The sequence below is a fragment of the Phoxinus phoxinus genome (genome assembly GCF_949152265.1).
Source record: "Phoxinus phoxinus genome assembly, chromosome: 7".
Taxonomy (NCBI): Eukaryota; Metazoa; Chordata; class Actinopteri; order Cypriniformes; family Leuciscidae; genus Phoxinus; species Phoxinus phoxinus.
The window spans coordinates 18156876-18178517 of record NC_136882.1 but is presented as its reverse complement, the minus strand read 5'-3'; the positions used below and the strand labels follow the sequence as shown (position 1 = coordinate 18178517).

Below are 21642 nucleotides of genomic sequence, written 5' to 3'. Positions count from 1 at the left end.
TAGAGTTAATTCCAACAGTAGAGTTCGAACCAAAAGTTCATTCTTTTTTTTTCTTTTTTTTTTTTGATGACATGAAAATATCTTCACATGACCATAAAAAAAATAACAGTTAATTTTTTTTTATTCTTAAAACTTTGCGTTCAACAAGTTCAGAACTTGTTTACTGTAATAATCATTAATGTAATGATCATCATTACTTAATGATCTTGTAGTAAAACCTATCTAACAACAGGCGGCGCTAAAACATAGCTGTTCATTTGGACACTCATGCTCATGTGAATGATCTATTAAGCTTTCAAGAATACCGATATGCTAACTTATTAGAAATATACGATCCAAGTTTGCAAATACCTCATTGACTTAGCCTACATTGTCAGACTTTCCCTCATTCAGACAGCAATGACACATATTTTGGTCCCCATGAGGAAAACAGCTTAAATCTTTTTTTCTTTTCTTTTTTTTCTTTTTTACGTAAAAATGCTGAGTTTTCTGTGACGGGTAGTAGGTTTAGGGTATAGGGTTAGTGTAAAGGGATATAATATACAGTTTGTACAATATAAAAATCATTATATCTATGGAAAGTCCCCAAAAAAATGAAAACACAACATGCCTGTGTGTGTGTTTGTGTGTATATTTTATCAATTGCAAGCAATGGTATATCTACTTTAGGAAATGCAATTTCCCTTTTTTTGAAATCCCTGGCTACATGGCTCTAAATTATGTGGGAAAAGGTAAAATGTTATATATATATATATATATATATATATATATATATATTAGATTATAAAATCCAATAGATTATATACGTTATGTCTTAAAGCTCATTGTTTGAAGCATAACATTTTCTTGATAATTAAAAAAAGGAAGAAAAACTATTTTTAGCATGCCGTGGGTTAAAGAAATTATGAAAATGTATGAGTGTATTCAGTGTAACCTCTATCCCTCCTTCTTATAATTCTGCATTGGCATGAAAGAGTCTGAAATGCCCCGCAGAGGACCTGCTTATCAGAGTCCTGCAGGAGTCCGAAACGGCCTCTATATTCACACCCATGGTGTACATGTGAATCCCCCTTTTTTTGTCAGTTTACTGGACACAGCATCAAGATTGAGCATTTATTTGCACATCATTCAGCATAATGCTTCTGATATGGCAATGCTTCTGATACTGGTATCAGTGTGATAGTTATTTCCTCATGTGTTTTTGAAAGGAACAGTTGCAAAAACTGCAAATGTTGAAATGTAGCCTATGTAAAGGTTAGAATGGAAAATACCTGCCTGGAGGTCTTGGCTGGCAGATAAGACAAGGCTGTGTGTTCATGCAGCAGACTGCAGAAGGATGTGCTTGATGTGTTTGTGTCCAGGCATGCGAAGTGTTAACATACACCACACCACATTAAATTATTCAACCAGCTTTTGCATTAACAAGTAGAAACATAACAGAACTATTTGAGTAAGAGATAACAATGAGCAGGAACTCGAAAATAAGAAAGTAGCCACACAGAACACAACCATTAATAAAGAGCAGACACATTTTCAGTTTACTTGAATATTGTGAAGGGAAATTATTTTTGTATGTAGTGCAATAATGTAAAAAAAAAATATGAAAAAAATATGCAATATTAAACTTAATGTAGGCCAAACAATCACAAGTGATAGAATATGTATATAAAAAAACAAAAAAAACGAAATGTTATTCAGATGTCTTGTTTATCTGAATACGTTTAAATTTAGGATTACTTTTATTTTGAAAACCTGTTTTATTTTGAATCTCTTGCACTTCCGGAACTCTTCGCTGTGTGATGTCTATGCTGTCATGTTGATTACCTTGGAGATACAATATTTTTCTTGTATTTTTTGTATTTAATGTAAGGACATTTATGCATCAAAGTGATTTTCTGCAGGAGCTTGAGGAGTACTTACCTCTTGCTCAACTAACGTTACCCGTTGACTCCAGTCCAACGTCAACAATATTTGTATAAGTTAGCATATAACGTTATATGTATATAAGAAGCAAGTAAACATGCTGAAGGCTGTCATTCTTATCGGAGGTCCTCAAAAAGGTGATGTCCCTCATACTCGAATAATTGAAAATTGTGTGTATGGAATAACTAGACAAATATATAAAACACAATCAAAGTGTGTAACGTTATGTGTATGTCTTATTGTTCTTACTGTTTATGACTATATATATATATCTCTCCACAGATGTAGGTTCTATAATTAGAAGTACATTTCATATCAACAAAAAAAAGTAACGTTACCAAAACAAAAATTACTTTTTTTATTAAAGTATAAAATTACTATTGGTTTCAGTTTATATATTTCATCGGTGCAATATATCTGGTAGTTGCCAAGTTTTATCATTAAACATAATTTTGAAATGACAAGAGAAAGGTTGTTTTCCCTGGTTAATTTGTCAACTAACTTTATGTTACAGACAAACTGTGTGGCACTACACACTCTGATTAAGTGCTACTCTTCAAGTATCACATGTATTTAAGGCCTCTTTTATCTATTATATTACAGGGATTGTTATGAAGAATAATTTTAAGAGTAATATTTTGTGCAGAGACCGTTACTAACTACAGGGCATTTTATTATTATAAGGTAATTTTTTTGTTGTTGGTCATATTAAGAGATGTTATGCAAAACTCCAACCTGTGTGGATATAAAATGTCCAATAAACCCTGAATAAAATAAAATAAACCCTGAAAGAATAGAAGCAGCATTATTGTTATTTACACACACACAAACAAACAATTTGTCTGAGATTAGGCTTTCCCTTAATGCATAAAATATGATTTTTGTGAAAAAATATATAACTGTCATCATTGGACATGAAATGTATCCTAAATTAAAGAAATAATTCATACATATAGAGTGTATGATTTTGTGAATTATGTTTAGTTTAGAGTATATGATTTTGTATTTTCCTGCTGTTCATACAGGGACCCGCTTTCGCCCTCTGTCTTTTGAGGTGCCCAAACCTCTGTTTCCAGTGGCTGGAGTGCCAATGCTGCAGCATCACATTGAGGCCTGTTCTAAGGTATATATGCTCAGTTCATATAACAATAAATACATGCTTTATTGAGTCCTGTAATGCACTTGTTTAATATTTCATGTATTGTTTGGCTTCCCCCTAAAGCTTCCGAATATGAAGGAGATCTTACTCATTGGCTTTTATCAGCCCAATGAAGAACTTAACAGATTTTTGTCATGCGCCCAACAAGATTACAAAATATCAATAAGGTAAGTTACTTAAGTATATTATGTCTGTATTTATTGTTGGACAATCAGAAAAGTTCCTTTAATCAAGTCTTTCATTAATATTGTCCTAAATCTTCCTCAGATACCTTCAGGAATATGCTGCTCTGGGCACTGGAGGAGGAATCTACCATTTCAGAGATCAGATCCTGTCTGGCGGTCCAGAGGCATTTTTTGTCATGAATGCTGACGTGTGCTCGGAGTTTCCTCTGCCAGAGATGCTTGACTTCCAGAAGGAGCACGGAGACTCTTACAGTTTCATCATCCTCGGCACCACTGTAAGGAGTTCTTGCGTCTTGTATTTTTGTATCAAACCATTTACGTTTTATAATGCAGACTTTTCCTGGCCACAAGCCACTTATAAAACAGGATTTTCACTTGATTATTAGCTTGTTTTTAACTTAAGATTTGGTAATCGATCCATGATATTTAGTTATGATTTAGTGGTTCTTGAAAATCAAATGAATAAACAGAAAAATCTGATTGTTTTAGGCCAACAGAAAACAGTCCCTGAACTACGGCTGCATTGTTGAGAATGAAAAATCTGATGAGGTAATTGAGTTTTCAGTGTGGAAGGATACATTTGATACGCTGGGGATTTCAAATATTGTACTACAGTTAAGATTTAATTGATAATGAATAAAACATGATCATAATTATCTCATCATATCCCCCAGGTCTTGCATTATGTAGAGAAGCCCGGCACATTTGTGAGTGACATAATCAACTGTGGAATATACCTGTTCACTCCAGAGATATTCCAGCACATCGGAGAAGTTTTCCAGAAGAACCAACAGGACATGTTGTTGTGAGTGGGACAAATCCTGTAGGGTTCTTGAGTGGAAGTGCATGCATACTTAATCCATTTCTTTTCCTTGGTTCTCTTCATTTGTCTTTCCCCCTCCAACTCATTCCTGTCTGCCATCATTCTGTTTCCTGTTCCATCATCAGATATTCGTATGAGGGGTAAGTTTGAACGTGGGCTGAAGCTCTGCTGTGGCTATGATGTGGGCTGATTAGGAGTAGGTTTTGCAGTGAGCGCACGTGCTTGTATGATCTGTGAACTAGATTCATGTTTGCATGTTGTGGTGTTATGAGAACGATCTCTGAAATCCACTTAGAACTGAATCCAGCAGAACCGCTGCCTGATACAAAGTTTGTTTTAATATCCTTTCATCCAAATTCTTTGCCTCTGAAACTATTTTTCTTTTTCTGTTGTCTTAACCAAGGTCTGGTGGATGGGAATAATAATATTAACCAATAATATTATAGCCTAACAATCAATATCCAGTCAAATCCTAATGGTTAAAACTAAGCATTAACATTATTTTCTTTATCAGCGGCCATGGTTCTGGAGCAATTTTTTTTTTACCATAGGGATTTAAAAAAAGTGTTTGGTAATTTCGGCAATAGCAATTGCAAGCTAGCTTTGATCCCATCATTGGAAGCATTAGATCCCACCCTCCCTTCAGAGCGCTCTCTCCAAAGAGGCATGCTCTTTCAAAACACATGAACACACAACCAGAGCTGAGTCTGCAAAGCGTGATTAAAGTCACATGATGTTGACGTGTGATGTCTGTGCTGTAGGACAGTCAGGTAGGACATCCTATTATTGCATCCAAATGCAATGATTTGACGGATATTTTTTGGTCCTGAGAGAAGATGTATGTATGTAAATATATATATATATATATATTTAGACCACTTCTATTATTGATTGCTCTCAGGATGTGAAGAGCGTTTTAACCAGTAAAACAAAAAGTGTTTATGAAAAACATTGGCCACCATAGCTTTAAAGCATTATACGTTATGAACCACAACATTACAAACTTTGATTTGAAGCAATAAAACATTTGAAAATCAGACAAAAACATAAAGGTACAAGACTGTATACCTACCAGCTTTAGTCCAAATTGCATGCAATTAAAAACGATTATTTAAAAGTGTTCATTATGTATATAGAAACAACTTATTGCAAACGTATACCTTTATTGCAAACCATATATATGTGTATATAAGGGGGTGTAACAATATATTGTGTCACAATGCAAAAATGCAACAATATGCATCGTGAATGGTGACAATCTGTATTGTGAATATTTCACCCAAATAAAAAAATTACTGTGTAAGAAAAAAAAATTGATTTATACTTCTGGAACCAGACTGTTGCACTCTACTAAATACTCTCCATATGAGTTACTCATAAATGTGACACATAATTTTCATTCATTCATTCATTCATTCACTCACTCATTCATTTGTACCTGTTTAAATGATCCTTCTTAATTATGACTGTCCATCATAGTGTCATTTTATGTCATCCTTTGTCCTGGATATTATAAAGAGTGTCCTGACATCACCAGAGGGTGAAATGAAGACTTTTATTTATTTCTATGCATTGTGTGCTGTTCTCAGAGAAGAGCAGTCCAACGGCTGGCATCGGGCAGAGGTGATCCGTCTGGAGCAGGACATCTTCACTGCACTGGCAGGACAGGGCAAGCTTTATGTGTACAAAACAGACCGCTTCTGGAGCCAGATCAAATCTGCAGGGTTAGTTCTTGACATATGCAGTATCATTAGACTAATGCACTGATTATGTTCTCTGTAACCACATTTGATAATATTTGTATTGTTATAGTTAATGTTATGCCCTCCCCTCTGTCAGATCTGCGATCTATGCAAGCCGCTTGTATCTTAACCAGTATCACAAGACGCATCCAGAGAGGTTAGCTACCAATACAGATGGAGGGCCGAAGACCAGAGGTAAATGCTTTGTGGAAATATAACATTTGTATGTCTGTAAAAGCTCTTCATGCAGTCCTTCTAATGCATTTTTTATTTTATTTTAGGAAATGTCTATATACATCCAACTGCCAACATTGATCCAACTGCTGTAGTAAGTGTTTCTCTTTTATAGTTTAATTGATTTGAGTTTCTCAACACAATGTATTAAACATTTGCAACTTGCACTTCTGCGTAAAATGGGATGTTCAGCAGGAAATGTGCAAAATGTTTTGAAATTTGATCTCAAGTATGTTTGGTTTGATGATAACGTGCTGTCAAATCGATCATTTGTGATTAATTGCATCTAACATAAAAGTTTTTGTTTACATAATGTGTTTGTATATATTATTATATTTATATAAATTATATACATATGTCTGTGTGTATATATATATATATATATATATATATATATATGTGTGTATACTGTATATATATATTATACACAGACATATATATAAATATAATAATATATATATATACACACACATATATTATGTAAACAAAACCTTTTGTTAGATGCAGTTAATCGATTTGACAGCACTAATATTAACATAACATTATTTTATCTGTTTAGTCTTGGTCATGTCAAAAGAAAAGTCATCAGTTCCTAGTCATTTTGCCTAAACTTTTTACTTCGAAGGGACAAAAGTCAATCTTGATTGGGGGGCGTGGGCCAAAAGTACAGTAAAGTGTTGCATTATATCCAACAATTGTATGTTAATATTTAGATTTTTAAAATAAAATGTAAAAAAAAAAAGAAGAGAGAAATGACAAATTAATCAAAGTTTTCTCATATTTTATAAGGCATGACAGACACGGGCCCTGGTTTGTGCATCTCTGCTTTAGAGTAACATGCACTAAGTAAGAAATCACACACAGTTGGATCCAGGTCATTATTACTAAACCATATAGGGTCCATTTTTGGATGGTCATTATTTTTGTAATTTCACTTGGTGATGTTAGTGGCACAGAGATTGTAGTGTGCAAAATATGTTGGACAGTCGACTTGTTTTATCATTCGCATTATAAATGAACTGTAATTCATGTTATATTGGCGTTTCTTTTCCCTTCAGTTAGGTCCAAACGTGTCCATAGGAACAGGAGTAACGATCGGCGCAGGAGTTCGCGTGAGGGAGTCCATCATCCTCCATGGTGCCACTTTACAGGTGAGTTCATGCCACTTTCTCTCTGTGTTGCTTTGGCTGAAAATTAAAACCAATGACTCATAATAACACAATATACAGTATATATACACTGACTGTGTCTTCTGTAGGATCACAGCTGCGTGTTGAACAGTATTGTGGGCTGGGGCAGCACTATCGGCAAATGGGCCAGAGTAGAAGGGACCCCTAGTGATCCGAATCCTAATGACCCGTATGCCAAAATTGACAGCGAGACACTCTTCAGAGATGGAAAATTAACACCCTCCATTACAATTCTAGGTAATTTTATAGGACACCATCATGAATACATTGTTTTTTTGAGAGAAGTGATTTATCTAAACACATACTTTTTTCTCATCAGGCTGCAATGTAAATATCCCATCTGAGGTCATCATACTCAACTCCATCGTCCTGCCACATAAAGACCTCAACAGAAGCTTCAAAAACCAGATCATACTGTAGTTTCAGTTCACGGCATTTGCATTCAAATCTACAAAAAAACAGATCTTTGAAGTGAAACATTAATAATGGATGAATCATCTGAAGATTCAGTGGTATTCATGTAAAACTGTCTGGTGCTGTATTGTGCACATGGATTTACCGCCAGTGTCATCATGTCAAAGCTAGATAAAGCAAATGCTAAAATAATTTTGTCAATCTGTTTCTGAAAAGACTTGAAATGTATTTATTTACAGCTTGTCGGCTCCCTTGTCAGTGAAATGCCAAAGAAAGGTGCAAAAAAAAAAAAAAGAGGCAGTTTATTTGTGCACTCTGTTACCATTTCGTTCCAGCATTTAACATGTCATGTAAAATAAAAAAATGGTATGACAAATGGTAAAATCTTGTAATTGGATACCGGTCGTGTTGGTAATTGTTTTGAATAATTGATGTTTCTGTGACTGCTCTCTGTATGAAAGCTGAGCGCAGTGCAATAGTTAGACATCTGCAATAAATTACATTTTGATTAAGTCACATAAAGTAATAAAGTAATTTACTGCTGGCCTTGTAGAAAATCACAATGTCTGTATTTATGGTTTAAGAGCTACAAGGCCATCAATTATTTTTCTTAACCTTGAAAGACCAAGACAAATTATTCAATTACAGACATCACATTAATAATAGAAATAAAATGCCCCAAAACATGTTTTGCAGTTAGGAAAGAGTAAAAATCTCCCAGAGCTTTTATATTCATTTATAATACTGCCTGACTTCTGAGGGCACTAATGCAGACATTTCCATTCATATGTGACTTGTACAAAATACATACGACATGAATTCATCTAGTTTATTTCAAATCAATATTTCACCGTGTTTATACCGCCTTTAGATATTTACGCCAGGACATTACCTTTATACATGATTATTACAAAAACAGCTGAACCCTTTACAAAAACAACACAGAGTGAAGTCTTATGTTTCAAGGTTCTTTCTTTCCGCACAGACTTAAATTCATAAGAAAAGTTATTGTCCAAGATAGGATATAAAGTGCTGAAGTGTTTCATTTCATGCCACCGAAGCAAAGTGTGTCCCAGTGCAACTATCTGGCACACAAAATACACATTTATACACACACATAAATCATTTGGGGGATGTGAAGAATTTCTTTTTTCCAGGTTCATTTTTTGGTTTGCTTCTGGAAAGGAGAGAATGGTTATGAAAGCATGAGATACTAAGCTCAAGACCAATACAATAAGAGTCGCATGAGGATTGGTAGCTTACGGGTTATTGAAAGTGCCACCAAAGTGCTTGATCCGACCCTTGATCGAGCCGCCGGATGTAGTTTTAGAATATTTACTCATCTCAGGAGAGGTCAGGGGTTTGAATATCTTATCTGGAAGACATTCAGGAACAATGTTAATGTTTAAAGTTAAAATGTACAAACTACATCTTAAAAATACAATTAGATAAGATCAAAAGAACAATTTACAATTGCATGACATTTGCAATAAGTCAGCAGTTTAACTTTAACCGACTGACTTTTAACTCAACACATGGCGGATACTATAATGCATGCACCTCTGCTAGTGCTTGGACCGACATTGCTGGTGTTGGAATCGACCACAGGAGGGACAAGTGGATCCTTCTCAGCTAGCAGGCCTTCCCAGAAATCTGAGGGGAACGACAGTAACCGAGCCACTACCTGTTGCAAAGAAGTTAGAATATGTTTATTTCTTGAAATATAAGATAAATAATACACAATCAATTGTTCACATCCTGATTTTCTAGCAACTCACTTTGGGTTGTGTGTTTGTGTCTCTCATAATGGTCATTGGAGAAGGTTCTAGCATCCCGTGACCAATGATAGTGGGGCCAAACACTCTGGACAAGTTATTCTGATCCATCTGACACAACGGACTATGCATTACCCTGAGAAACAACAGGAATGCGGTTTGCAAAACAAGTAAGCATGCTTAAAAACGTATACGAAGGCAGAGTTGCAGAAATATCTAAATTAAAGCATTTTACCTCTGCAAATGCAGTATTAGGAAGGCCAGGGTGTCTTTGTTAGGCTTCGGCAGCTCTTTGATATTCTTTATTAATGTTTCTACGCTCTTGTCTTCTTCATCCATCTCTGTGAGTGAAAAAGGGACTGTTTTGTCGAGGCAGCCACAGTATCAGATTCAATTACACGCCATTACAAGAGCAATATATCCGATATTATAGGTGAATTAATCACTTTATCAACTTTTCTGACTTTAAGGATATCAGTTTTCAGTGAGCAGGAACAAACACCTGTAGCAGCGATGCATTATGAAGGACTTCCTCTCATTTACATGCTACAACCATTCCTAGCCAAGGAAATTAGACAATATGACTCTCCCCATGACATCCAATCCAATTTATAATTTAAAAGGGAGGTACTTTACCCTGGAGTCATCCTGAATCTATGAGGGCTAGGGGGGGAAAAAAACTCCATAATAATAGCAGAAGCACCCTGACTGCTCCTAAATCTGCCACTTACCCTCCATTCAGAAGCGGCGGCTGAAATTAAAACGCTGAAAAAGACAAGCGCTGGTTTGGGAGATAACGTTCGACATTGATTGTTTCCGAGTCATCAGGGACTTGTCAACTATATCACAAGTAATGGGAAATAACCATCCGCCCTAAATGAATGAGGGTAGCATACGTCCTCATGCCTCAGGCATACACAAGCGCCAGACGCTTGTTATAGAGTCCACCCTCTGCAAAATTGCAACCATTTTGGATAATCTAGTCAGACTGCTCAAAGAATACCAAATTGTGAAAGTCAAATTGAGACTATTAATGTCAGGACAAGATGGGTCTCCTGACAAACTCGATGATGATTGAGAGGGGGGAAAAAAAGTTTTAGGGAGTAAGGACAAGATGTTTGGGACAGACAGTTTTTGAAACCAATTCAATGACTCGTCAGTTTTTCTGCACTGAAAACATTTCACCCAGTGTTGTAGTCGAGACCTTTTCATTCGAGTTTGGGTTGAGACCAGAGTAGCGTGAGTCAGTCAAGACTGAGTCCAATTGATCATATAATTTTTTTTGCATGATTTGGAAGGACCGGTAAGCCCTGAATGCCTGATGTAAGAAGTACTGTAAGTTTTAAGTGCCCTTTAAATATACACTGTAAATATTGAATTATAATATTTAACCATGGATATTTTAGCCCAAAAGCTTGGGGCTTGTAATATATATATTTTTTTAAATAAATTAATACTGCTTCAACACTAATTTGATCAAAAGTGATAGTAAGATATTTTAATGGACAAAGAAAATCTATTAAAAAAACATTACAACAAATTCAGAATTTTTTTTTATCAGTTTCCACAAAAATATTAAGCAGCACAACTGTTTTTCTGAGAACAAGAACAAGAAAAAGGAAGAGGAGAAGAGGACGTATGAGGAGGAGAAGAGAAGGAAGGAGGAGGAGAAGAGGAAGAAGGAGAAGAAAAATATGTTTCTTGAGCAGCAAATCAGCACATTAGAATGATTTCTGAAGGATCATGTGACACTGAAGTGAAGACTGGAGAAATGATGCTGAAAATTCAGGATTGCATTACAGGAATAAATAACATATATTATAATTTTATAAATAATAATTTATAAAATATATTAAAACAAATAAATGCAGCCTTGATGAGCAGAAGAGACTTTTCAAAAACATTAAAACAATCTTACCGACCCCAAAATTTTGAACAGACGTGCACATTTAAATTTAAAATTAAATCCTTCTCCATAATATCATTATTAAGAAAACCTACCAGAAGCTTCCATAAATATTTTGTGAAGCTTAAATGTTATGAGAGGCTCCTTGAGTTTCCTCAGGAAGTCTTTGAGGAGTCCACAGACAGCATGAACCTCTTCTACTTTGTGGAGCATCATCAGGCCTTTCCCACACATGTATTTCTCCCTCAGTTCCTTCACCAGTCGCTCTCCTCCCGGCACTCTGTAAATACCCCTCTACATAACGCAGTCAGACAGAAAATATCAGAGAAATTTCATACATCAGCTGTATACACTGTAACTGGATGTTGTAATGTACTGCAATATGATTTGAAAAGATTTGTTTCTCAAATCCAAATTAAACTCAATTATTCAGTGCTGTGATTCAAGCCCTGTAATTATACGTTCAGCTTGAGAAACTATCCCTGTGTTGGTGTATTTAAACACCTCTTCAAGTCCTCTTCTCTCAATTTCATGAACACACTGAACAATCAAAGAGGGAATCCGTGGACGTGTGGAGGGGGCAAAGCTCTCTAATGTCCCCTGTAAAAGGGGGAAAAAACCCAAACTTTTTAACATCTCATCTTTACATAAGTATATATGCATATGAACAGTACTACAGTATGAAAGGTGAATACCTCATTGGGCTGAGCTGAACCATGAGCATTAGGGTTGCACTTCTCCAGACATAGTTGTTTACACTCAGGATGGCTCACCACTCGACAGTCTCTGCATTTTACGGCCATCTTCCCAAATCGAATCCTCTTCCCACATGGTATGCATGTCTCTGGACGAATCACCTAGAAAATATAAACCGCGGTCAGTCGCAACATGCACAGTGCCATCAAACACAGACCCTGTTTACACCTGGTATTTCTCTCTTTACTTTTTATAATTATATTTATTTTAAATAATTCCAAGGTCAATTTATAGTCCCCTGCCCCTTACAATTTAAGGCTGTATTACTCTGATAGTTTAATAATAATAATTAAAAACAAAAACAACACAATAAGATGTGCAGTACAGCATGTTAAGGTCAGATTGGTGTTATTATGGGTCTTATTTTTTTACCTCAGCCACTTATTTTAAACAATAGTGAACTAGAAACAGGACGTTTGGCAGACTTTCCTTATTGCACTTTATTTTATACATTATATACATATTATATACTGGAATAATAGCATGATGATATTACTTTGGCATTAAATGACAAAAGTGAGTGTTTCTAATACATCAGCTGAGGGAGTGATTACAAATGTAATATTTCTCTCTTCTGACCAATGTAATCAATCTCTTGTAAAGTCATAGAAACTAATATGAAGAAATAATAATAATCTAATACAGGTTTGATACATGACTCAAGAAACGGATGTAAATACCAGGTGTGAAAGCCACGCAACATGTTGAGAAGTACTACTGAATGGCCTCCTACTGTTTTTTGCTGAAATACATGCTGGGAAGTCTTATCCACGGTGGGCGTGAAGTGCTGAGGGACGGCCGGCTCAGGGGCGATCACCTCCATTTCAACAAGCGTTTCAGCCTCTGTGACTTCACTATGTGCCCACACAGACGTTTGTTCTACATGTACGACTCTGGTTAGTTTGGGAAGGTTAGAACGTGTCAATGAAAGTGGCGCCTCCGAGGCTTATTTACCATCAACAGACGGGAAATCTTCATTTCTGAAAGCCCTGGATTGATGTTCTGGAGTCTCCTGGGTTATGTCTATTACCATGTGAATCTGACCTCCAGTCTCCGGGGTAGTGACAGACGCCTTCACAACCGTCGTCTCGATTTCCTTAGCACATACACACAAAAACACACACGAGAAATCCATTTGAAGCCAATCTTTCTTTCTGCTGGAATGCAAGACCCTTAGAGTAGCATAACAATTGGTTATCAAGCTCGTGTCCACGTTCCTAGCAACAAGGACAAATGTAGTTTCTCAAAGTGCCAAATTGCTTTGCTTCTCTCTTAGTGATCAGTGCCAGCTGAGTGGGAGTGATATGAGTCCCATGGAGGGAGACAGACAGGACATGGTCCACTGCTGTTCTCATCCGAGCAGTGTAGCGGTGTGGCCAATATGATGGCAAGCAGTCGGATGAGGGACTGATGAACAGCGAGCCGATGAGAAACGACACCAGACTAACCTATAGAGGGGATATTATGATCCCCCTGCTGATAGAAGGGGAAAAACAGGAAGGAGACTGTACATTTGGCTAACTGTGTGCTACAATCCCAACTGATATCTAAGCCAGGAGGAGCCTCTTCATTAAATGAAGTGATGGGTCAGTCATGAACGATTCACTAATTTTGAACGGATCTTTAATATGACTCGGGACTACAGAGTTGTCTCAGAGTGATTCATTTAGTGTTGACCGCGCATGCGCAACATCCTATGGGTTCTGTACAGGAAAAAGAAAGGATTAGTTCACCTCTCGAGTCTTCTGGTCTGATTCTTCTGAGTTTTCGTTCTTCTGTTACGTGATGAACGAATGACTCGAACCCGAAGACTCAAAAGATGAACTAATCAATTCTGTATTCGGTACAGACAGCATAGCTCAGCCTATATGGGGCTGTCACGTGATGAACGAAGGACTCGAACCGAAGTCGATAGACTCGAAACGTGAACTAATTAATTCTGTATCCGGTACTACAGACTGCAAAGCTCAGCTTATGCGGCTGCCACGGGATAAACGAACGACTCAGATCGCGAGGTGAGGTAAACTACTGCAAAGCTCAGTTTATGAGGATGTCACGGGATGAAAGAATGGCTTCGAGAGGTGAGGTAAACTACAGACTGCAAAAGCCAAAGACCAAGGTAAATTAATTAATCGTTTCTGTTTCTCATAATTTGGTCTTTTCCTTGCAATTTTTTTTCTTATTCTAAATGAGACCAACATTTGATGTATTTTAGGAATTTGGCTAACATGTAACATTTTAAATACATTCTGCTGAAATGAACGAAATTACTCGAAAAAAGATTTGTTCATTTTGATGAATGAGAGTCAAAGATCAGAGTCAGTAAAATGATCCGAACTTCCCACTACTAATTAAAATGGCAATTTAACAGGATGACTTTTAACAGGATGACTCAAAGTGCCCTATCTCAAAAGTTATAAACGATGCATAGCGGCATCAAATATTCAACATGTAGATAATTTCTGCTTAATGTTTCACTTTTCATGGATTTTTTTAAATACTGAAACACTCTGCATTTACTTGTTCAGAATAAATGAGATGGTGAAAAATAAATATTAACCTTGATAAACATCTACCAACCTTTTCCAGTGGTCTTGTCCCCAGTAGATCTCCTGAACGGCCGCTGACTCTTCCCCGTTTTGAAATCGGAAGACCAACACTTGGGCCCATTGATGAACGCTAAAAACAAGCAGTGATAAAGTGAGATTCATTACGGACTAGCACAAAACTATAGTTGCGTCCCAAATGAGGAACTATGCACTTCTACACTATGTACTAAATCGTGTAAGGTTATTTTGTCATTCAACATTGGAGTCTGGTAGCCCCTCCCCCTGCACTATGCAATTAAACCTGCGACAGTTGAGTGCATGAAGTGTGCAACATCATACTCTTAGGATGTGTCTGAAATCACCCCCTATAGTACACTATTTGAGCGGACAGCCATTTGTAGTGGTGTCCGAAACCATAGTGGACGTTATTGAGAGCACTCATTCAATCTCACAATGCACCACAATAACGAGTGTTCAACCGATTTACGCTCAACAGCTAGAGAATACCCATAATGCATTGTGAATCGCGTTGAATGAATTCCCGTGCTGACCAGAAGACGGCACCCACTGCTGAATCATCCATCCATCTATCCATTCGCTGGTTCAATGTGGCTTCAGCGGAATATCATACAGGTATAAATCATTTTTTTTAATTGTTTCTTAAATTGTTTAATTAAGGTTTATACATAGTTTCCATGACAGAGTTCAAGATAATTATTTTTATCTTACAACTGGAGCTGCCTGTTTGCTAAGTTTCAAATGATTAATAAACAGCAAGCACAAAGTATGCAAAAGTGGCAGCACTTCCGGTGCACTCAGTGTCTGAATTCACTCACTCATTTTCATTCACTCGGTAAAGTGAACTATATTAGTGGAGAAATGGTGAATAAGGGTATAGGGGGAAATTTCAGACATTTTTTCAGCTAATTAAGTTCAGGTCATTTGGGTATTTAAAGTGTACTTTTTCACACTACTCTATAACTTGAGAAATTTACTTTTATAACGTGAGAAATCTGAAAGAGTAGTGGGAATATCAAATTTAGTAGGCTATACATCTTTATATTATATTATAACAACAAAACACAACAACATAATATATTGTAATGACACAAATACTACTTATAAACCAGAATTAGTGTAGAACCTTACATTTTTCATATTCATGTTATAACTTTTTTTCTACTTAAAACTATATTTGGAATCCAAGCTTTTCCAGTTACACTACCGTTCAAAAGTGTAAGGTGAGGTAATAAAAAAAAAATTCAGCAAGGATGCATTAAATTGATCAAAAGTGACAGTAAACTCTTACATTGTTACAAAATATATCTATTTTAAATAAATGCAGTTATTTTGAACTTCATCAAAGAATCCTGAAAAACATGCATCCCGGTTTACACAAAAATATACAGTATAAGTGACAATATATAACAAATAATAATATGAAATGTTTCTTGAGCAGCAAATCTTATCAATATTTATCAATATTACACTGATGTCTGAATGATCATGTGACACTGAAGACTGGAGCAATGACCCTGAAAATTCAGCTTTGCCATCACAAGAATAAATGACATATACACACAATAAATATATAAATATAAATATACATATTAAAAAAGCAGCAAGTATTAAGTAATGTAAACTGGCAGCACTTACTCTTCTCTCACGAGCTCTTGACTTGAGAGGCTTAACAAAAGCTGTGCTGTCCAAGTCCTAGAAATCATACCAGGGAAATAATTTTTAGAAACAATTGCTTTAAGCTTTTCAGTGATTTTTATGCATATTCACTTTGCTTGTGTCTGACAATAATCCTACATCATGAATACAAATGATACTAAATGTGATACTTCACCAAATCATCATCCGTTCTGTCATAACTAATGTCAGAGTGCGACAGGAAGGAGGACTCATCAATCACTGATAACCTGATATAAAAACACATGATGGAAAACAGCATTTCGAAGGGGAAAAATAAAAACGGCGAACTGAGAGAACGGAGAACTAAATGAAGAGCATGCTGAACGTTGAGGTACCGTCTTCCTCTCTGTTGTGGGACACTGGCTCCTTTATGACTGAAGCTGGTCAGCATTGACCTCTGCTCATCATTGAGACAGGCACTTGACTTGCTGTCATGCACCAGTACGTCACATATCAACTGCATCTGCCGCTCCTGTCAAATGAATTAATAAGTGACAAGACACCATAAGTATCATTAATATACTCTAACATGGACTGTCAATGTCTACCGGCCCTCCACCAAATGCATACGTTGGTCATGTAATGCTGCACTGACCAACTGGACAAAGAACATAACATAACATAACATAACATAACATAACATAACATAACATAACATAACATAACATAACATAACATAACATAACATAACAGAAGGCTGTCATTTCTTAACTAACCAGGCACTGGTAGTCTGCCTCAGCTTTGTAGCGCTTCTTGATCTCCACGTCTAGCTGGTTTCGAGCATGTTTGAGTTTGACCTCCAGAGCAGCTCGAGCAACATCAGACTTCACTAGGAGCTCCTTCTGTTTTTTCAGCTCCAGCTCTGCATGCAGCCATTTCTTCCGGGCAGCTTCAAAGTTCTTCACCACCTCAATAAATTCTTAAAGATAAGAGACAACTGGTGAGAATTCAATATGGCGATATACAATATATTCGGATCAAAGAAGGACTATCAAGGCAAAACATGCATATTCTAAAAGCAGTTGTGTCTTATGATTCTAGCACAAAGATATGACGCTGTTACAAAACGTTTAACGATCAAAATGTGGGTAATTTGTGCTGAAATAAGTGCTTTTAAAAAATAACTACTTTCCCTTTTGCTTCTAAAACCCCAAATGTTAAATAAGACGTATTGCCGGCTTTCAAAAGCACTGTACAAACAATACACCTTACATTTTTCAGATGTAGAAATTATCCCTCACGTTACACTGTAATTGACTTGACTTCCCTTCATTTTGACCTCCATGTGAAAATAACAGTAATTTCAAAATGATTATTTTACCTCCAAATGATTTTAATAAAGCCCTGCTGCAATGGACTGGCCATCCATTCATGGTGTTTCCCTACGACCCGAGACGCTGGAATAGGCTCCAGCATCCCTGCGACATGACAAACGGTTTGGAAAATGGATGGACGGGTGGTTTTAATACGTTCCTCTGACACAATGAAAACCCAGCAGACATATTATTGAAGTTCAAAGCAATGTTTTATTATAGACTGGGCATGCAATTTTCAGAGTTGTGATTGCTATCCGAGACAGTAATGTTGTTTCTGGTTTGGATCAAATGGGAGATTAATTTAACCTCAGAAAAAGTACTTTGTAGAAAAATACAATTTTACAGTGAGTATTTCAATACTACCATTTCTGATGGATAATGTGCCACTGAAGACTGGAGTAATGGCTGCAGAAAATACAGCTTTACAACCACAGGAATAAATTAAATTTTAAAAAATAAAAAAATAAAACAGTCGTTTTAAATTGTAATTTTCACAATATTACTGTATTTTTTATCAAATAAATGCAACATTGGTGAGCATAGTATTCATACGAAAACAAAAACTCTGATTTTAAACCTTTGAATGGTAGAAACATGAAAATTTGGGGTTTTAAAAACACCGGAAAAATCACTAGCGAACAACAGATCATCATCATTCATCAAATTCCTAATTCATGGAAAGGAAGGAAGATGGTCGTGTACACCCATTTCCAATCCACTGTCAGGGATCTGAAGAGGCTTTTGGAACCAGGATAAATTAGTTTTTGAACACCTTGCTCAGAGCACCATTCAAACCAGAGCAAAAGCAAATCTCAGCATGCCAAAACAAGTACAATTGTATCTTACACTGTAAAAACTGCATCTGCACAACACACATGCTGTGGGTGGCCCACATGTGTAAATAAACCACAAAGAACAACCAACTATGAATGCATTAGAAAGATACACAACAATACTATCTAGCAAAATTATGTTTGATCGAATGACAGACGTATTGGATCTAGAGGACAGGTAAATAGGTTTTAATTTGAGTGCTAGGTCAAATATAAGATAATATAGAGCTTATATTTTAGAGATTTATAGAGATAATATTTTAATAATTAAACCAAATAGGGCATCTTACCGAGCTCAGAGTAAGTAGCTTCTTCTATAGCAAGCCTTTGCAAACACAGACTGAGGACTTCTTTTACAAACTGATCCCCCATGGTCGAGTCAGCTGATGATCCCGCATCGAACTCAAACAAGTCGCTTTAAATGCGTCACGTGAGTGTAATCTTACGGTCTCGGGTCACACGGATGGATGTAGTTGCTCATGCTGCAAACTGGACTTCATCGTTTCTGAAACTCTTGTGGACTATCGTTCCGGAAGTTCATTCATCAGCAACAATTGGGAAGTTCTTCATCAGTTTTCAGAGCAACCTGCCCTCTGAGACAAGGCAAGAATTTTTCATTTACTAAAGGTCCTACAGTGGTTTGAAATGCATCTGCTGATATTCACACTTGAAACGATGTTGCTCTTGCAGTGCATATTATGGATGACGTGTATTTATATTTTATATTTTCAGTAGTAGCTATACCAGGGTCATTTTCAGTATAGGCCCATAATCTAGTCTTCTTGACTAGCTATGATTTGATTAGCTCTGTGGAAGATGGTGTTTATGTACACTTTTTTAACGTTACTACGAACTTTTCGAAATACTGTTACTGTACTTTCTGAAAAAGTTTTTTTCATATAATTTATGAGCATAAGACACAAATAGAGATTCTTCTTATTATTATTTTTTTGTGAAAAAAATATAGGCCATTTTATTCTTATATTATGCTATGTCCCCTGTATTGGACACCAGGACTCAGTTTTTTATATATATATATATAAATTACATGGCAAAACCAATGGTATTTTTTTATTTCATTCACCAATCAATGTTTTGGTTTCATGTTTAGGTTTTTAAGCAAACTTTATATAAAGATGATTCTCAACTATGTATGAAAGACATAATGGAATGAATTGATATACCATTTTACTTTATGCAATGTGTTGGTAAAATGGACATACATGTATACATACATGCATACATGGGTAGTCCTATTCAATATACAATGTATCACACACATTGTCTAATTTGCATATTAATGTGTTCTTGGGGCAACATGTAATGAAAAAAAAAGTGTTTAGTTGGCAACATTTTCATAATATCTAATATTTCATAGGAATGTTGTTATATTGTTTCTTTTCCCGCTCACGTCTCCCAAAATGCCTGATAAACAAGCTTTAAGTCGTGTTGTCCTCTACAGTGGATATGTATAAAATCAATACCCTGTTTTGTAACATAAATGTATATTTTGATTAGAAACCACATAACATCTTCCTGACATGTTGATTTATTACAAATAATTTTGACAAATGAGTCCGATTTAAATGATAATTACAAAATAATATCACATTTCCACAAGAGTTCTACATTTGATCTCTAAATTAATGTCAGACATTTTTAAAGACCAAGGAAAAGTTTGTGTCATGGTGTACTCTGCAAACATTTGATATCTCTAAAGAGCCCTTAATGTGATTTAAAACTGTGACCTGTATGATGTCAGAGAAATTCACTAAAATATAATGTCCACTACAGAGGACAAATGTCTATTCCTGGGTACCAGGAGGATATAATACAATCAATATCAATATAAATCATCTTTATCCTAATGCATGTTTAAGTAAACAGTTTTAAAGTCAATGTTTGGATATGAATTTGAATGGATAAAACTGCAATAGAAACTTCTTTTACTCTTATCTTGTCCTAACCCAAGCCCCTTATCCGCTGTAGCCAGTAGAGGGCAGTCAAGGCATTTTGTGTTCGGCATCCGCTGTTGTTGTACCTTCATATGGGGCTGTGTGAGCTTGCTAGTGATTAGGGAGGTGTTTGAGCAAAGCTTTGTTGTGTTTGCTTGACTCAACGCTGTTCACAAGAAAATAAGCTTCTCTGTGATATCATGCTCTGAGTCTCCGCTGCAAATGCTCCATTACACAAATAATGGGTTCTGCTGCTACCGGAGTCACTTTAATTTAGCACCCAAAAATCTTATTACAGTCATTTTTAACATGGCTGCTTTGAGCATAGGAGATCAAGAGCGGTGGTGTTTGGAGAGACCAAATTCAATTTTGCTGGAAATAAAAGACTTGCAACACCAGGTCTTTCTCATTGTTGAAACTTTAACTGGCTTGCAAGGCCTTGGTCACTGTTTGTGGAATATTGCATTTGAATTTTAGTGCTTTCATGGGTTTCATATGTCATCCCTTGCATATAGCAATAAAATCAGTGATGTTATTCTTCAGCCATGATGGCAAACATTTAGGCTTATCAGGCTGGACTAGATTGATCTGCTACCTTTTCTTCTCATTTAATATTTAATTCAGCTATTTTGTAAGACTAGAAACATAGATAAAGAAGATAAACACGGCTCTTCTAATCGTACTTCAATATTGTTTTATTTTTAGTTATTATCCTCAAGTCCTGTCTCTGTTTACAGCTATGGACTACCGATATTTCGTGTTACATTATATATATTAGGATTAATATTAAGGATTAATACAAAATATGAACAATATTTTTAATGTTTTTCTCTATTTGTCTTTTATAACCCGCCTTTTGCTGTGGATTTCGAAATGTTATGTGTTTAGAAGAACACCCCTCCTAAATTAAAGCTCGTTGTTACTGCGCCATTGATAAAAATGTAATTGTTATCGTGTGTGCTGTGTGGAATGCACAATCTGTTTTTCTCTGAGGGCGTTGGGGGTATTTGCATTGTTTAGAAACTCAAAATAATCCGTTTCTGATGGCAAATGCACACTTGCTTTAGCAAGCGAATGTTGTGTTAATCTGGGGAAACATACATTTATAAAAGTACATAATTTGTTTCATAAATGGACATGCCATGCAGTTGTTTTCTGATTAATATATTTATCTGCCGTTGTTA

The 21642-nt window shown here is 36.0% G+C and overlaps 2 protein-coding genes across 6 annotated transcripts; one reads left to right on the top strand and one right to left on the bottom strand.

The window, feature by feature from the left end:
* Positions 1–1773: 1773 nt before the first annotated feature.
* On the top strand, positions 1774–7712 carry gmppaa (GDP-mannose pyrophosphorylase Aa). Of its 2 annotated transcripts, XM_079618786.1 has the most exons (13): positions 1774–2060; positions 2949–3046; positions 3146–3249; positions 3350–3542; positions 3757–3816; positions 3942–4072; positions 4216–4230; positions 5680–5814; positions 5930–6027; positions 6114–6160; positions 7125–7217; positions 7325–7493; positions 7576–7712. In XM_079618786.1, the coding sequence occupies exons 1-13, from the start codon at positions 2021–2023 to the stop codon at positions 7674–7676; spliced, it is 1284 nt and encodes a 427-aa protein (XP_079474912.1). In that variant the 5' UTR covers positions 1774–2020; the 3' UTR covers positions 7677–7712. The 2 variants fall into 2 exon arrangements, with proteins under 2 accessions (XP_079474912.1, XP_079474913.1); XM_079618787.1 differs by lacking the exon at positions 4216–4230.
* A 168-nt stretch (positions 7713–7880) lies between these two features.
* Positions 7881–19198, bottom strand: LOC307001813 (rac GTPase-activating protein 1). Of its 4 annotated transcripts, XM_079618785.1 has the most exons (17): positions 18794–19100; positions 17676–17772; positions 17071–17273; positions 16690–16826; positions 16509–16581; positions 16313–16369; positions 14688–14786; positions 13062–13203; positions 12841–12986; positions 12047–12208; positions 11856–11951; positions 11447–11645; positions 9681–9786; positions 9449–9581; positions 9231–9354; positions 8934–9045; positions 7881–8847 (listed from the first exon to the last, which is right to left on the bottom strand). In XM_079618785.1, the coding sequence occupies exons 2-17, from the start codon at positions 17725–17727 to the stop codon at positions 8793–8795; spliced, it is 1896 nt and encodes a 631-aa protein (XP_079474911.1). In that variant the 5' UTR covers positions 17728–17772; positions 18794–19100; the 3' UTR covers positions 7881–8792. The 4 variants fall into 4 exon arrangements, with proteins under 4 accessions (XP_079474911.1, XP_079474910.1, XP_079474909.1 ...); XM_079618784.1 differs by lacking the exon at positions 17676–17772 and having other exon boundaries at positions 7957–8847; positions 18794–19198; XM_079618783.1 differs by having other exon boundaries at positions 7963–8847; positions 16509–16826; positions 18794–18906.
* Positions 19199–21642: the final 2444 nt, after the last annotated feature.

Coding starts and splice junctions, on each gene's coding strand:
- gmppaa (XM_079618786.1), top strand. CDS start 2,021: ATGCTGAAGGCTGTCATTCTTATCGGAGGTCCTCAAAAAG. Junction 3,817..3,941: donor AGAATGAAAAATCTGATGAG/GTAATTGAGTTT, acceptor CATATCCCCCAG/GTCTTGCATTATGTAGAGAA. Junction 7,218..7,324: donor TCCATGGTGCCACTTTACAG/GTGAGTTCATGC, acceptor TGTCTTCTGTAG/GATCACAGCTGCGTGTTGAA.
- LOC307001813 (XM_079618782.1), bottom strand. CDS start 18,875: ATGGGGGATCAGTTTGTAAAAGAAGTCCTCAGTCTGTGTTTGCAAAGG. Junction 12,987..13,061: donor AGATTTCCCGTCTGTTGATG/GTAAATAAGCCT, acceptor TCGTACATGTAG/AACAAACGTCTGTGTGGGCA. Junction 9,355..9,448: donor ACACAAACACACAACCCAAA/GTGAGTTGCTAG, acceptor TCTTTGCAACAG/GTAGTGGCTCGGTTACTGTC.